Source organism: Rhinopithecus roxellana, chromosome 16 (assembly GCF_007565055.1).
Source record: "Rhinopithecus roxellana isolate Shanxi Qingling chromosome 16, ASM756505v1, whole genome shotgun sequence".
NCBI classification, from domain to species: Eukaryota; Metazoa; Chordata; class Mammalia; order Primates; family Cercopithecidae; genus Rhinopithecus; species Rhinopithecus roxellana.
This window is the reverse complement of record NC_044564.1, coordinates 21,109,657-21,127,290: the sequence shown is the minus strand read 5'-3', so window position 1 is coordinate 21,127,290 and position 17,634 is coordinate 21,109,657. Positions and strand designations below refer to the sequence as shown.

Sequence of the window (17,634 nt, the reverse complement as noted above, 5' to 3'; positions counted from 1 at the left end):
CCAACCCCCGGGCTGTGGACCAGTACTGGTCCGCAGCCTGTTAGGAACCAGGACCCACAGCAGGAGTGAGCATTACCGCCTGAGCTCTGCCTTCTGTCAGATCAGCAGCTCATTCGATTCTAATAGGAGCCTGAACCCTATTGTGAAATGCACATGGGAAGGATCTAGGTTGCATGCTCCTTATAAGAATCTGATGCCTGATAATCTGGGATGATGCCAGTTTCATCCCACCCCCCCCCCCACCGTCTGGGGAAAAATTGTCTTCTGCAAAACTGATCCCTGGTGCCAAAAAGGTTGGAGACTGCTGCTCTAGAGCAGATGAAATGGCATTGGGGGAAAATTAACAAAGCTGGCTAAATGCAACATGGTATCCTAGATTGGATCATGGTACAGAAAAAGCACATTAGTGAAAAACTGGTAAAATTTGAACGTAGTCTGTAGTTCAGTTAAAAATGTTGTTCCAATGTTAATTTCTTAATTTTTACAAAGGTACAATAATTTTGTAAGATGTTAATATTAGGGAAAGCTGAATGAAGGGATATGGGAACCCTGTATTATCTTTCAACCTTTTTATACATCTAAAAGTGTTCCAAGATAATTTTTTTAAAAGAATAAGACAGGCTGGGTGCGGTGGCTCATGCCTGTAATCCCAGCACTTTGGGAGACCGAGGAGGGCAGATCACTTGAGGTCAGAGTTCAAGACCAGCCTGGCCAAAATGGTGAAACCCCATCTCTACTAAAAATATAAAAATTAGCCAGGTGCAAAGGCATGTACCTGTAGTCCCAGCTACTTGGGAGGCTGAGGCAGGAGAATAACTTGAACCCAGGAGGTGGGGGTTGCTGTGAGCCAAGACTGTGCCACTGTACTCCAGCCTGGGTGACAGAGCGAGACTCCATCTCAAAAAAAAAAAAAAAAAAGAAAGAAAGAAAGAAAAGAAACTCTGGAAGGACGAATGGAGAACAAGAGCAGTGATTACATATGGGCATGGGAACTGGGTGGGTGGGAGCAAGGAAGGGTGTAAGACAGACTTTTCACTGTCTACATATTTTTTATTGTGATAAGAACACTTAACTTGAGATCTACCCTCTTAAATTTTTAAGCACACAATACAGTAACTGTATATCTTTTTTATAAGCTAGTGTTGAATTATGTAAGTGAAATACTTATTCAAAAATTAAATATAAAAGATTGAACAAAAGCAGCAGCGCTCAGAGGAATCTGCACAACGTGATGAATGCTTCCATGTCCATGGGGTTCTGATGCAGGCAAAACTGAACCACATTGTCCAGGGTTGCACACATAGTTGGGAGAGGGAAGGACAGTGTCACATGGTAAGGTATATCTCTTCCTATGGGTCACAGTCACAGAGTTTGAGAAATGTTATCTATTTTACTCTCTCATCCTTATGTTTAACTGTTTAAGACACAAACCCAGTCTGTTTGCTGCAAGATTAAGGGTTACTCAAGTTGTTCACTCTGTGGACACTGAGCACCTGTTTATGTTGATTTTAGACAAAAGAAGAACACGTTATGCGATCAGCGTGTCTTACAATGGGCAAATAAAGGAAGCATCATCCTGATTCATCAAAATCCTCTTTATAATATTTTGGTTAGCATCTTAAGAACACTCTTCTTCCTTTTAGGTAAATGGAAGAGCTGGAGACCAGTTTATTCCAGACACGGAAAGCACATAGAATAGAACAAATGGTGGCAAGATGGCTTCGGCGCTCCCGGGACAGCTCGGCCCGGTAAGGCTCCTGGGTTTGCAGAGATTTCTATCTATAAAGGTTTGGAGTCTCAGGGGGAGGAGCTTGTGCCGGTCCTGGCCGCACCTTGGGATCGCTGTCTCCGGCTTGCTTTGTTCTTACACCATATGGTGGGAGCAGTGTAAACAAGTCAGCAATTTTGCTGGAGTGCTTTTCCCTGTACCCTACCCCAAACATGTACCTACACACACAGACACACTTACCCCAACTCTCATACACATTTACAACATTTACAAACACACTCATACACAGACATACACACAGAAATACACTCATACATACTCGTACACACATGCATATACACTCTCTGGAGCACACACACATACACTCTTTTGATCTCTCTCTCTGTCACACACACACACACACACACACCTCTTGTCTTAGTACTTGACATGAAAGTCAGGCAATCTGCTGTTTATATTCTTTCCATGTCTTCATTTCCAGCGGCTGTTCCTTCCTTGCAGTCCCTATGTCATTCTAAAGAAAATAAAATGAAATCAAATACCGATCTGATTTGTCTGCTACAGGAGAACTTTCAGATATGATCTGTTTCAAAGCGTTCGTTTTTGCTTGGATTTCCCATCTGGCCCTGCCACAGAGATGAAATATCACGTGTCAGGTGTTTCTGAGACACACATTCTTCCAAAGGAACTGAAAACAGCTGTTCTGCTGCTGAGTAATAAACTTTGCTCAGGGCTCCACTGCCTTGTGGCGAAGTTCTGTGATCCTCACTCACCCAGGTCAGATAAAATGGGGCTGGTAGAATTAGCTCCATTTTACAGATGAAACACCTCAGGCTCAAAGAGTGACTTGTTTAGGACCACTCTTACCCCATGCTCAGAAAGCTTCGATGGGTCCCCATTTATTATAGGAGGAAGCTTAAACACTTTTGGTCTGACATTTGAAGCCGCAATCCTTTCCAGCTATTTGTCTTCTGCTTCCTTCACAGTGTGCTCCAGCTAAAGGGAACATTTATTGTTCTACTACAAGCACCCTGTCTTCTCTTTCACCCCTTGGACCTGGGCTCCTGAGCCAGATCCCTTCCTCCCATCTCCATGTGGCCAGAACCCCCCACAGCTGAAGGCCTGGCTGAAGTGCTGGGTCTTCCATGAAGTGTTCCTCAGTCTAGAGTCAGGATGAATTTCTCCATGGGACCCCATAGTATTTTATTTGTAGCATTGGCATTGTGCTCCCCCTGGTGCCTTCAACTTATTGGAGCCCATTCATTTCCTTTCTAGACCTGCCTTCTGTGAGGTCAGGGAAGGACTGGCCTCATCTCTATAGCCCAAAAGTGATTGTCTTGCATGAGTGTTGTAGGTGGTTAGGTAGTGCTTGATGAATGAATGGAAAAACTGCTAAGCACATTGTTTCCCACAGTGGGGTCTGCAAAACCTAGTCCTGTGTGATGCTGCTCCATTAAAAGAGATTCTGTGACCATACATGTTTGAGAAATGATGCATCTTATTTCCTACTTCTGTCTCCCCCAACATGGTGATTTATTATACACATTATGCACATAATACAGATTAAAGGCTCTGAGAAGTCCCGCAGAAAAAGAGACCTGTTTAACTTGACGTTGCCTAGATATTTAACCTTGGAACCCTCTTAACATCTTGCCTTCTCACAGACCATAAATGAAAGGTGACAACAATCACCCCTATCTAATTTTAGAACACTTTCAATACTATAAAAAGAAACCCTGTGCCCCTTAGCAGTCACTTCCTATTCTCCCCTCTGTCAGTCCCAGGTAACCACTAATTTACTTTCTTTTATTCTTTTTTGAGACAGAGTCTCACTCTGTTGCCCAGGGTGGAGTGCAGTGGTGCGATCTCAGCTCACTGCAGCCTCCGCCTCCCAGGTTCAAGCAATTCTCGTGTCTCAGCCTCCCATGTAGCTGGGACTGCAGGCACGTGCCACCATGCTACTTTCTATCTCTATAGATTTGCCTGTCTTGGATATTTCACATAAATGGAATTATACAGTATGTGTTCTTTTGTGACTGGCTTCTTTCGCTTAGCATAATATATTATTTTACTTAGCATAATGTGTTCTTCTTTTGCTTATCTTCTTTTGCTTATCATACTGACATGGATCAGTATGACATGTCATAGTGTGGATTGGTATTTCATTCTGTTTTATTGTCAAATAATATTCCATTATGGAATATTTTCTTTGTTCATTCATCAGTTGATTTAACATAAACATTTGGGTTGATATATAAAGTCAAATAAGACTAGATAGATAGATAGATAGATAGATAGAGCATGTATGTCATATGAACATTTGAGTCATTTCCACTTTTGGACCATTATGAATAATGCTGCTATGAACATTTGTGTAAAAGTTTTTGTTTGAACATATATTTTCATTTCTCCTGAGTATATACTTAGGAGTGGAATAGTTGGGCCACATAACAACTCTGTTTAGTCTTTTGAGGAACTGCCAGACTGTTTCCCAGAGTGGCCATACAATTCTACATTTCCACCAGCAGTATATGAGAGTTCCAGTGCCTCTACATCTCTGCCAACACTTGCTGTTATCTCTTTTATTGTAGCCATTCTAGTGGGTGTGGAGTGGTGTCCCACTGTGGTTTTTGTCTGCATTTCCCTGGTGGTTAATGATATTAAACATCTTCCCTTGTGTCTAGGGAGTTTTGCTTTCCAAGTGCTTGAGAAAGAGAAAAACAAAGAGAGAAAGTTTCCTGTCAGTGCCCATGGAAGACATAATTTCCACGTTTCTAGGATAAATCATTTGTAGCCTTGCGTGAATTTCTTCTCATCTCTTAATCCTTGGTGTCCTTAGATTACTAGAAAATCATCAATAACTGAAAAAGCTGAGTGTGAGGTAAATAATTTCATTTCCTAGGGATAGACTAAATGGTACCACCTACCACTTTGTTGCCTAGTCAAGAAACCTGAGCATCATCCTGACTCCTTGAATCCCCTGCACCCACCCCATCAGCAGCTCCTGTCAGTTTGCCTTCAGAACTGTCCACCTCTCTGTCCCTGGGAGCCCTGCAAGGATCACTCACTTGCTTTTTCCCTGTTCTAGCTGATTCTCTAGTCTGCAGCTATAGTGGACTTTTTTTTTTTTTTTTTTTGAGACGGAGTCTTGCTCTGTCGCCCAGGCTGGAGTGCTGTGGCCAGATCTCAGCTCACTGCAAGCTCCGCCTCCCGGGTTTACGCCATTCTCCTGCCTCAGCCTCCTGAGTAGCTGGGACTACAGGCGCCTGCCACCTCGCCCGGATAGTTTTTTGTATTTTTTAGTAGAGATGGGGTTTCACTGGGTTAGCCAGGATGGTCTCGATCTCCTGACCTTGTGATCCACCCATCTCGGCCTCCCAAAGTGCTGGGATTACAGGCTTGAGCCACCGCGCCCGGCCTAGTGGACTTTTCAAAATGTAAAATGTTCCTGTCCCATGCTAGCTCCCAGCTCTACCCCACCCTACCCCACCCCGAACCATTCAGTGGCCCACCTACCATTTTGCCATAACCTACAAGTCTCTTCACAGTCTGTCCCCAGCCCAACTGTCCAGCCTCACCTTGTTCCTCTTCCCTCCTTGCTCACCATTCTCCATTGTTTTGCTTTTTAAAAAGTATCTAGAACTCATCGAGGTCTTTCCTATCTCAGGGATTTTGCACTTGCTGTTCAGTTGGCCTGGAAAGTTCTTTTACTTCCTCTTTTTATGGCAGGTCCTTCTTCATCAGGTTAAATTTAAACATCACCTTCTTTAAGAGGCCTTTCCTGACCACCCAAGGCACAGGGAGTCCATTCTCTTGATTGTTTCCTCCAGGATACTTACCTGCTCATCACACTTTATAATTATGTATATATTTATTTACCTGTTCATTATCACCTCTGCCATCATATGGCTTTTCTCCCCCAACCTTCCTGTCATGTATGAGACAAGGGACCCTGACTGTTTTGTCTCACAAAGTATCCTCAGCCCTAACAGAGTCCATAGTATGTAACAGACATTCAATAAATTTTTACTGATTAAGAGCTTTCACAGTAGGGGACTGTATTATTCATCGAAATATATTTTAAATGCCCATCCCTCCTTCTTCCAAAAGGAATTTTTAATGATTACATTTTTAAAACATGGGAAAATTAAAATAAGAAATGTTAGAAATAGATTGCAAACCAATCAGACTTAAGGATTTAGCATTTGAATACTAACATTAGCCCTGAATTTCCTGGTAGCTGGGGCAAGAAATCAAGGAAGTGTATTGAAATGACTTCTATAGTGCAGAAAGAAGAAACACAGATATGCATCTGTAGTCACATAATTTTACATGCATATTTTAGTGATTCTGTTTTTTTCTGACTTTTAAAAACTCAGTCATTTCAGCCAGTTATACTTGCTTTACTTGTCATTGGCATTTTTTTCCCATAAAATTTAAACTTTATCTGTGGCTCTAAGTGAGTTGTCTAGGAGTAAATTAGTCAAAAATAACCATTTCCATTTCCAGGCATTACTAAACAAATTGATAACTTTTATACACACAGGGTAATGTTAGAGCTTTATAGAGACTCTTAAACAGGTATTTTACTGAGGAGTGGTATCAACTTTCAAAGTTCCTGTGATTTCTTACATTTTAAATTAATTTTCAGTAGGTGGTTATTGTTACATTCATTAGTCAAATTCAGTTGGTAGCCCTTAGTTTAAATGAGTGTCCATGGTTGGGTAGGAGTGAACTGGGGAGACCTATAATTATAGGAATGGGAAATTGTGCAGATATGATAAGGATGACTCCTCTGTTACCACTCGATTTCGTTTTCCAACAGGAAAATAACATTTACAGTATCGGTGTTCTTTTAGAAATAGCTAACCTCCCAAATGGTCTCTGTGACATGTTTTGAATTTCTATGTAAATAATGCAATGCCAACTGCTTAATAAAAGCTGCAACACAGTGACATTACATCATAAACTAATTTTTAACCATTTGCTTTCAATCAAATGGTTGTCTTCTTTATAGCTTTGTGTGACTACAGAAGTGATAAAATGACAAAGACTTGAAGATAATGTATTTTTCCACTTAATAATACCAATTTTTCGGCTGGGCGTGGTGGCTCAAGCCTGTAATCCCAGCAATTTGGGAGGCCGAGGTGGGCAAGGTCAGGAGTTCGAGACCAGCCTGGCCAACATAGTGAAACCCCATCTCTACTAAAAATACAAAAATTAGCCAGGCATGGTGGCGTGCATCTCTAGTCCCAGCTACTCAGAAGGCTGAGGCAGGAAAATCTCTTGAACCCAGGAGGCGGAGGTTGTGTGAGCCACTGCACTCCAGCCTGGGCAACAAAGTGAGACTCCGTCTCAAAACTACTACTACTACTACTACTAATACCAATTTTTTCTTTCCAGAAGTTTCCATTTTTACATAGTTAAATGGGATTCTTTTCCTTCACAATTTCTTTCATTGCTTCTAAGCTTACAAAAATCTTCATCCAATAAAAGTTTTATTTTCAATTCAATTTAACAGCTTAAAATGTTTATGTTTAATTATTTAAGTTGGAGTTTATTTTAGTATATGCTAGGAGATGATGATCTAACTGTTTTTTTTTTCCAAAATAGTAAGTAGTCATTCATATCACCGTTAACTGTGAGTGATCTTTGCCTTCTTGATTCATTCTTTTTTTTGTTTGTTTGTTTGTTTTTTTTGAGACGGAGTCTCGCTCTGCCGCCCAGGCTGGAGTGCAGTGGCCCGATCTCAGCTCACTGCAAGCTCCGCCTCCCGGGTTCACGCCATTCTCCTGCCTCAGCCTTCCTAGTAGCTGGGACTACAGGCGCCCGCCACGTCGCCCGGCTAGTTTTTTGTATTTTTAGTAGAGACGGGGTTTCACCATGTTAGCCAGGATGGTCTCGATCTCCTGACCTCGTGATCCGCCCGTCTCGGCCTCCCAAAGTGCTGGGATTACAGGCTTGAGCCACCGCGCCTGGCCGATTCATTCTTTACTGACCCCTCCTTTATTGTATGTGAAGTTCTGGCATCTGTGAGTGGGAGATTGGACCTGTTTGTGGGCTGGCTATTCTGTTTCATTGATCTAACTGCCTACTTTTACACAGCTGTATTAAAATTACTTACATTATAATGGTATTATGCATCTCATTATCCTTTTTATTTTTTATTTTTGAGATACAGTTTCCCTCTGTAGCCCAGTCTGGAGTGCAGTGGTGTGATCTTGGCTCACTGCAACCTGCACCTCCTGGGTTCAAGCGATTCTCCTGCTTCAGCCACCCACGTAGCTGGGATTACAGGCATGCACCACCACACCCGGCTAATTTTTGTATTTATTTATTTATTTATTTTTGAGATGGGTTTCACTCTTGTTGCCAGGGCTAGGGTGCAACAACAGCGTGACCTTGGCTCACCACTACCTCCGCCTCGTGGGTTCAAGTGATTCTCCTGCCTCAGCCTCCCGAGTAGCTGGAGTTACAGGCATGTGGCACCACACCTGGCTAATTTTTGTATTTTTAGTAGAGACGGGGTTTCTCCATGTTGGTCAGACTGGTCTCAAACTCCTGACCTCAGGTGATCCGCCCGCCTTGACCTTCCAAAGTGCTAGGATTATAGGCGTGAGCCACCATGCCCAGCCTAATTTTTGTGTTTTTAGTAGAGGCAGTGTTTCATCACGTTGGCCAGGCTGGTCTCGAACTCCTGACTTCAAGTGATCCATTGGCCTCAGCCTCCCAAAATGCTGAGATTACAGGCGTGAGCCACTGTGACCAGCCTCATTACCTATTAAACTAAGCTTTTATTACTCTTCATTTTCAATGCTTTTATTCTTACCCATCTATTCTGTCATATGAACTTTAGAATCATTTTATTATACTATTAAAACAAATAAGCATGAGATTTACTGAATTCACTCTGTCTCTTTTTTTCTTTTTCTTTTTTTTTTTTGAGATAGGGTCTTGCTCTGTTGCCCAGGCTGGAGTACAGTGTTGCGATCTTGGCTCACTGCAACTGGCACCTCCCGGGTTCAAGTGATTCTCGTGCCTCAGCCTCCTGAGTAGCTGGGATTACAGGCGTGCGCCACCACACCCAGCTAATTTTTGTATTTTTGGAAGAGATGGGGTTTCACCATGTTGCCCAGGCTGGTCTTGAACTCCTGATCTGAAGTGATCTGCCCACCTCAGACTCCCAAAGTGCTAGGATTACAGGCATGAGCCACCGCACCCCACCAAGATTTACTAAATTCTCTTATGCTTAATCTAGAAATGTTGGCTTTATAGAGCAAGATCTAAAGAAGCATAAAGAACTTTATGTGACTTTGTGCTTTCTTCACTGCTTGGTTGTATCTTGAAAAGATGATTTCTTTGAATTTATCTTGAATGTTAATACTAATGAACATACATGCATGTCTACACACACAATGACACAAGGCACATACATGCATACATGTGTACACACCCACGCATGTGTGCACATAGGCACACAAGGCACACATATGTACACACACACACATATACACACATTTTGGCATGTTAGTTTCAGAAGCCCTTGCTGCTGGTTTTACACACTTTCCAAACTTACTTGGTTATTACAATTATAAGTAGTCTATGCACTAATTTTAAAAATGGTTTTGGTTAAAACCTTTCTAATATTATCGACCTTTCTAATACTATTAATGGTGTAGAAAGACCCTTTCAGCCACCAATTTTTTTTATTATGTCTTGACCCATAGGCAAAAGTAGAAAGATTTGAGGATAGTCTGGAAGGCTCCTGGACTACATCTGCGGAGTTGCCATTATTTCCTGAATCCTGTTTTTAAAGTAATAATGGAAGAATTTCTCCTTTCAACTGTAGGAGCACTGCCCTCACAATCTCCACCGTGAATGGCCCCCTAGAAATTGTTACAACCACAAGCACATTCCTATGATTGTGATTATATGCTACATTTCCTTCTGGTACAGACTACTGCCTCTATTTCTGCTTTCTCTGAATAGTCTTTACATTATGAAATCCAGTTTATACCAGATTTAGCTTTTGAAATCACTCAAGCTGAACATAATAAAGTGTTTAAACATAGATTCAAAATTGTTTCTCCACATCCTGCTGGAACTCAGAGGTGAATTCTTTGTTGTTACAGGATAGAGGTAGAGTATATTTTCCAACATATCAGAGAACAGATAGAAAGCCAGAGAATATTTGAAGTGCAATCAGTATTCATCTGGTAGTTTTCCTTTTCAGTGTTATTAACCAGCTCAATATAAACTTATGAGCTATGAAAAGTAAGAGTTCATCTACATGAGACTGTTTTCATGATAAATGTAACATGTTTGTTCTGGTTCTACCTTAGGGGAGATCCAGTTATCTGGCAGGAATTTAATTAGTGTAACTATAGGGCTTCTGTTCTTCCAGTGTAAGATCACAGAAATGACCTCACGTTTATGGTTTGAAACGATTACAAAGGCAGCAGAAATATGTTTTGAGATCAGTGCTTAGTTTGATATTTATAAGATGCTTCAGAGGAGGAAATTTTGTTACAGAGATCATTTCCTTTAGCTTACTGTCAATATTAAATGTTCTCTATGAGGAGAGGCCATGGTTTGGTCATGTACTTAGGTTAATCCCTTTCCAAACAAAAGCTAGAACATGGCCTTTGGGGAAAATGTCAAATCCAGACTTTGGGCCAAAGCCACTGACACTGTCCAGGGATTAGTCAATACAGTGCAATGTTATTTGTCCACCATTGTGGAGGACCGCACTCTTCTAAATGGAAGATAACAGAGCCTGCCCATTTGAAAACCATCAAAATGGATTCTGTTGAAACCCTGTAGTAAGGTTTGTTCTTTCTTTTGTTCTCCAAACAATTATTAAGCCCTACTCTATGACTGGTACTGAGTTCAGCACATGAGACAAGAAATATGTGGTTCTTGCTACACAAACTAGTCCAGAGAGAACAAGAGACTTTGCACTGGTCTGTAGGTACATTTAGTAGAAGGAGATATTTCCACCAAAATCCGAAGACTGAATAGGAGTTGGGCAGGTAGAGAGCATGATTGGATATGTTGGGGAAGTTGTGTGTGTGTGTGTGTGTGTGTTTTGGAGGCAGGTGAGTCATTCTAGACAGAGGGAAGAGCTTGTCCAAAGGCCAATGTGTTTGAGGAACTTAGAGGAGACTAGTTTGGCTGGAACAAAAATATCAAAGAGAATGAATGGCTTCGTCCTGGAGGCTGGAGTGATGGGCAGGAGCTGTATTAAGCCATATTCAGGATTTTGGATTAGGCCGTTCAGTCAGGGGAGACACAGGAACAGAATTGTGTTTATAAAATCAGTCTGGCGGCTAGATGGAGAATCATTCAGGAGAGACGAGAATGGAAAGTGGGGAGACCAGTTAGTAGCCTAGTAGAAACCTGTCAATAGGGCTGGTGATGGGGGGCCTGAAACAGAATGGTGGCTGTGGAGATGGAAAGAAATTGACCCTTTTTGAGATCTTCTCATGTTGTGAGTGATTTGAAGGATGAGAGTCAGGGAAAGTCAAGGATGACTCTGGGATTCTGGCTTGAGCAATTGTCATTATCCCTATGATACCATTTACTGAGCTCTGAGACCTGGAGAAGATAAGTTCTGATTAGGGCAATAGTCATAGGGTTGAGCAAACAAAAGGAAAATGACAAACTTTCATCTCTGTTACTTATATTCAAATTGCTGTTTATTACTTGTTGTGTATGCATTTTCACCTTTTGCTAATTATATTAGAGGTACAACTATATTAGCAGTACCATATTAGATGTGTACAGTATTTTGCTCGTTTATTTGCCCAATAAGCACTGTTGCTTCCTGTGAGCAAAGATCTTCATTTGACAATGTGAGAAATGCAGAGGTGGATAAAATGTGATTCCTGTTTCCAAGGAATAAACAATCTGTTAATGGTAACAATATATGGAGTTAGATAACTTTAAATAAAGGTTTGGATACTCGGGGCCATAAGAGAGGGTCAGAGCTCCAAGATGAGAGAATTTACATCTGGCTAGGAAATCAGATAAGAAAGATGTGACCTTTGAGCTGGACCTTGACTTGGCCTCACACTTTCTGCAGAGGTAGTTGTGTGAGCTGAGGCCCAGGGGTAAAACTGGTGTAGTAGATAAGATCAGTCTGGAGTGAAGGCCTGGGAAGGGGAGTGGTGGGTGGATGCTGGCTAGGGACTGAAGCCTCAGGACACAAGTCCATGAGGGCAAGGTTGAGGAGTTTGGCTTTTGTTCTGTGGGTGGTGGGGAATTATTAGGAGGAGAATAATTCCAGCTCTCACTTGGGAAAGGTAAACAATAGCTTACACAGTGCTATGGAAGGGTATTTTCTAGGTTGTGTTTCTTTGTATGTCTGAAGCTTGTAGGCCCATAATACTTTTTGATGTAGGGTCTTCGAGGTCATTCTTTGTTGTGTTTGGTTTATCTATTCCCTGTCAGGTTGTTTTGAGTTTTCTCACTATTCTAAATAAAGCTGAGATTGATATTTTTCAATACTCAAGAGCCAGGGTTTATTGAGCTCATACTCTATTCTAGAACTTTACTAGGCATGGGAGACACGGAGATGAATGGGTGCCACCCTTGTCTTCTAGGAACTCATGGTCCAAGATAAACAATATGGTATTTTTTCCTTTGTGGTCATCACTTCATGGAATACCAGTCAACATGGAAACAGAAGATCAAATTTAAAGTTTAAATTAATGTTACAGTTTCACCAGTGATTTCCTAGAGAGATTGAATTGCCAGTTTGTATTGTCATGCTTTAATCTCAGGACTAGTACGGTTGGGCCTTATTATTTTTATTCATATTTGGTATGACACATAATAGTACTCCATAGCCCTTTCGGGTGTGCTTCTTTAATAAGGTTGTACATTTTCTGTGTTAATTTCCAGCTTGCTTTCTTCATGTGAGAGTTGTCAATTCACTTGCTTTGAGCATGTGAGATGTGGGTATCTGCTATATGTATTTAAGCCCATTCTTCATATATTTGTATTATAGGCTTTCCCCACTTCAGGATTTTTTTATTTACTTATTTTCAACTGCTTTATTGATAGATAATTTAGATACCATACAATTCACCCATTTGAAGTGTACAGTTCAATGGTTCTTAGTGTATTCACAAGAGATCTGCAACTGTCACGAGTCCATTTTGGAAGGTTTTCATCTCCCACAAAAGAAACCCATACCTATTAGCAGTGACTCCCAAACTTCCCAAACCTCCCTCCCTGAAGCCTTGGACAACCACTAATCTACTTTCTGTCTCTATAGATTAGTCTATTCTAGATATTTCACATTAATGGAATCATACAATATGTGGTCATTTGTGACTGGCTTTCACTTAGCCAGATTCATCCATGTTTCATTCCTTTTCATTGCCAAATATTCTGTTGTGGAATACTGTATTTTATTTATCCATGTCATTAGTTGATGGACATTTGAGTTGTTTTCACTTTTGGATATTTATAGAAAATGCTGCTATAAATATTCATGTGTAAGTTTTTGTGTGGACATATATTTTCATTTCTCTCCAGTCCATACCCAGGAGTGGAATTGCTGGATCATGTTGTACACCATGTTTAGTCTTTTAGGAAACTTCCAGACACTTAAAGGACTTTCTAGAATTTCTATTCAATTTCATTGGTGAAAGCCACACCATGCAGTTTCGATTATTGCCTTTGTCTGAAAGGAGTGCTTGCTTTTCAACTGTAACTTTTCTGAAATCTAAGTATTTCTGATAGAAATTTAAAGTTCAAATTGATATGTGCTGTAAGTGTGAAATAGATGCTGGATTTCAAAGACTTAATATGAAAGAATGCAAAATCATCAATAATTTTGTGTATTACAAGTTGAAATGATGATACTATTTTGGATATATTGAGTTAAATAAAATATATGTTATTAAAATTTATTTCACTTTTTTTTCCCCTGTTTTTATGTAGCTATTAGAAGACTTAAATTTACGTCTGCGGTATGTGTATTTCATTTGGACCGCACTGCTCTAGAAGTTGCGCTAGTGTGCCTATTGAAGAAAGTAGCCCCAATTTGACACCTGCTTCCCAGCTGTGTGTCTTTAAGCAAGTTAAAATCTCTCAGAGCAAGATTTAGTCTTTTTACCTATAAAACAGGAATAATAATTGTACCCACCTCACAAGTCTATTTTGAGGGTTGACTGATATATATATATATGTTAAACCACTCCCTAAAATATAGTTAGTATTCATAAATGTTATTATTATTGTTGTTATTGCTGTGATTACCATCAATTTGTCAAGTTTTTTAATCTGGAAGGATTTTTTATTGATATTACATTAAATCTCTGTTTAATTTAGAACTTTTTTTTTTTTTTTTTTGATACTTAGTGTTTCCATCCAGGAACCCAGCATAACTTTAACCCAATTATTGTGTCTTCCTTTATTGCTTTAAGGAAAGTTATATTATTTACTTTAAATAAATCCTTCTTCCCCTGCATTACATTAGTACACCTCACTAGTTTTGTTACTTGAATCCTTTCTTGGCATTTTCTAGATATTTAGCATTCACTCATTAAGAATGCCTAACAACGAATGTACATTCAGCTAATCTGCTTTTAATGAATTGTTTAATGCTTTTTGTGGCTGTGTTTTGTGTTTCTATCCTGCATCTCCACTAAACTTATCTTTTGGCGCTAGAAATTTTCTTTGTTCATCATTTTCTGTGTGAATGTCATCTGCTACAAAACAAAAAATAAGGTGGTACTTTTCCATTCCTATGCTCATTATTCCTCTTTTCATTTTTCCTTCCCTGATAACTGTTGTTAGCATTTAACCTACTACATTAAATAGAAGTAAGTCTAGGGTATCCTTATCCTGTTGTTAAAAAAATTTAACACCAAATTGTTTGTTTGTTTGTTTGTTTGTTTGTTTTTGAGATAGTCTCACTCTGTCACCCAGGCCGGAGAGCAGTGGCGTGATCTCAGCTCACTGCAACCTCAGCCTCCTGAGTAGCTGGGACCACAGGTGTACACCACCACGTCCAGCTATTTTTTTGTATTTTTAGTAGAGACAGGGTTTTGCCATGTTGCCCAGGCTGGTCTTGAACTCCCGGACTCAAGTGATTAGCCTCAGCCTCCCAAAATGCTGGGATTACAGGCATGAGGCACTGCACCTGTAATGTCAAATGTTGATTTGTGACTTTTAGTGTAGAGTACTGTTTATTGCATTTAGAAAAACCTTTTCATAGCTTTAAAAGTTTTTTAAAAATCAGGTATAGGCTGGGTGTGGTGGCTCATGCCTGTAATTCCAGCACTTTGGGAGGACGAAGGGCAGATCACTTGAGCTCAGAAGATTGAGACCATCCTGGATGACATGGTGAAACCCCATCTCTACTAAAAATACAAAAAATTAACCGAGTGTGGTAGCACAAGCCTGTAGTCCCAGCTACTTGGGAGGCTGAGGCATGAGAACCACTTGAACCCAGGAGTGGGGGGCTTCAGTGGGCTGAGATCATGCCACTGCACTCTAGCCTGAGTGACAGAGTAAAACTCTGTCTCAAAAAAATAAAAAAGAAAAAAAGAAAAAGAAAGAATGAAAAAAAGTCAGGAAGAGCTATGGGCTTTATTCAGTGTGAATTTTCAGTTTTCTGTTTCTTCCCTCTCGTTAGGTCTCTCTGCTGCTCCAGCTCAGTATTACCTGCATGCTGGCCTCGAGGAAAGACTCTCTCTGCTTCTAGGTTGTGTGGGCTGGGTCATCTATTCATACATAGCCTAAATTTGCTCTAACTCATGGCCTGGGGGGATCCTTGGTGGATAATGTACACAAGACTTTGGACTTGTGCTTGTCACTTACATTTTGGCTCTGTGAGACACTTTTTCATATTTCCGGATCCTTGCTGAAACTGGAGATCGTTATAAAAGAGAGAGATGATTTTCAGATAAGGGAGGGCCTATTGCATTAGGCAGGGTTCCTGACAGTGTTTGGTAAATGGATGAGAATAAATGATAGACCTTATCTGCAGAGCCCCAAGACAGCTGTTACTCCTTCACATTTCTGTTGTTTATAATGACAATAATCACCTCATTCTATCACTATTTGATCTTCCTCAGAAAGAACCACTGACTGTTAGAGGGAAAAATCATTTGCCACAGACAAATGAAGAATAACTTGTGACTCGCTTTGTCACTCCCTAAAAGTGTCACTCCCTAAAATTATTTGAGAGAGAGAAAATATAACTTTCCTGCTTTTAAAGAACATACATGTTTTAAAGATTGATATGAGGGAGTCCTTGCTATCCGAGATTTTATATTGGAATCCTTGCAGTTACAAAGCTTAAAGGGAAGCAAAATTCATCATAAAGAAACAAAGAAAAAATCACCAAAGACAAAATCTTGCTATAAAATTATCCATCATCAAACACCTGAACCTGACAACTCCTTGTTTCTGTTCACCGTCCATGTTTTTCCTCTGCTGTACCTCTGACTCCAGCAGTACGTCCTGCCTGGGATGCCTGTCTGCCTGTCCTTCTGTCAGTCCATCCATCCATCCATCCATCCATCCATCCATCCATCCATCCATCCATCAATTCACTCAGCAGCAGTTAGTGAATATCTTCTGTGTGCCAGGATCTGGGCTATATAGGCATACCCTAGACATGTCTCAGAGTGCAGCTCAAATGCCACCTCTTCCAAGTACCAGATGTGTCCCTGATTCCCTATTCCCTGCCCTACAAAGTTGAAACTGCTCTCCCCCTTCTCTGTGTGTCCATAGCACTTCATGGGCGCTTTCTAGATATTTAACATTAGCTCATTAAGAATGCCTGTCTATATGACTTCTCTTTTAGAGGACAGTCCTAAGTTCTGCTAGTGGCATTTGTGTCTTATTTATCTCAAGAGGAGAGATGGTGTCTGCTCAGCTTGCATCTTTCTCCATGATGCTTAGGGCTGACCCAGTTCATGACCAACAACTAGAGTCTTCTCTTTCTGTTTTTTACATACTCGTTCTCTTCCAGGGCTAAAGTTGCTGCAGCTGATGAGCCCGCCAGGAACCCAACTCAGACCCTCATCCCTGTGCGGCACACAGTAAAGATAGACAAAGACACCCTCCTCCAGGACTACGGATTTCACATTTCTGAGAGCCTTCCCCTTACAGTGGTGGCTGTCACAGCAGGTAGGAGATGACTGGGAAATGAGAAAGAAGTTTGGTTTCTTAAGGGGAAATAGCCCCAAATCTCCCTGATCTCTCTATCCTACAACAAAATGCAGAAAATCCTACCCTGGGAAGTTAGAAAAGGCACACCTAATTCTGTCTTGGGCTTTGCACCTTACTTTGATGCTGGGAGGGAGCAGCCTCAAGCGCACTTGCTGCTCCAAACCCCAGGCTCCCACTGGCCTTGGCTAGGGCTTTGCCCACCCGTGGCTCCTTGGCTGGTCTCAGGGGCAGTGAAAGTATTTGGCTAAGCTAGCCCTCCTCTTTGAACCCCACCTGCTCCTAGCTGGGGATACTTTCTGGTCAGGCAGTAATAGAAACTATTGATTTGTTTTCACTTGAACCTTGTGAAATATAGTCTGTACCAGGGTGGAGAGGAGCAGGTGGGGAAAGTCCAGTGCTTGTCTTCATACTTGAGGTGTGTTAATCTGGGATTCGTTAAAATGTATTAACTTCTATTTACACACACACACACACCAAAGTTTATTAGAGATGAATGGAGTAGATTTACTGGCCAACTCTGTTGATTTAGAAGGTTCCTGCTAGTTTTCTTTCTCAGGACAGTCTTCTAACATCCCCGGAAGTTGGTGATAGATGATAGGTATCTTATCCATGGTTTTTAAACAGGAAAATTAAGATCCACATGAGCCCAAGCCTGACTGAAGGTGGGGTAGTGAGCCAGTGCCCCTGGGGACTGGATCAGGCTGCCATTT

General features: G+C 41.0%; 1 protein-coding gene across 4 annotated transcripts in view; it reads left to right on the top strand.

Moving 5' to 3' along the window:
* Positions 1-17,634, top strand: part of FRMPD1 (FERM and PDZ domain containing 1) — a 144,446-nt gene that overhangs the window by 90,647 nt on the left and 36,165 nt on the right. For 3 of the 4 annotated variants that reach the window (XM_030919919.1, XM_030919918.1, XM_030919917.1), the window contains exons 2-3: positions 1,644-1,748; positions 16,725-16,882. In XM_030919919.1, the coding sequence (XP_030775779.1) occupies positions 1,648-1,748; positions 16,725-16,882 (259 nt within the window). In that variant the 5' untranslated portion in view covers positions 1,644-1,647. Of the gene's footprint in view, positions 1-1,621; positions 1,749-16,724; positions 16,883-17,634 lie in introns of those variants that run through there. The other variant, XM_010369987.2, reaches the window with a different exon arrangement.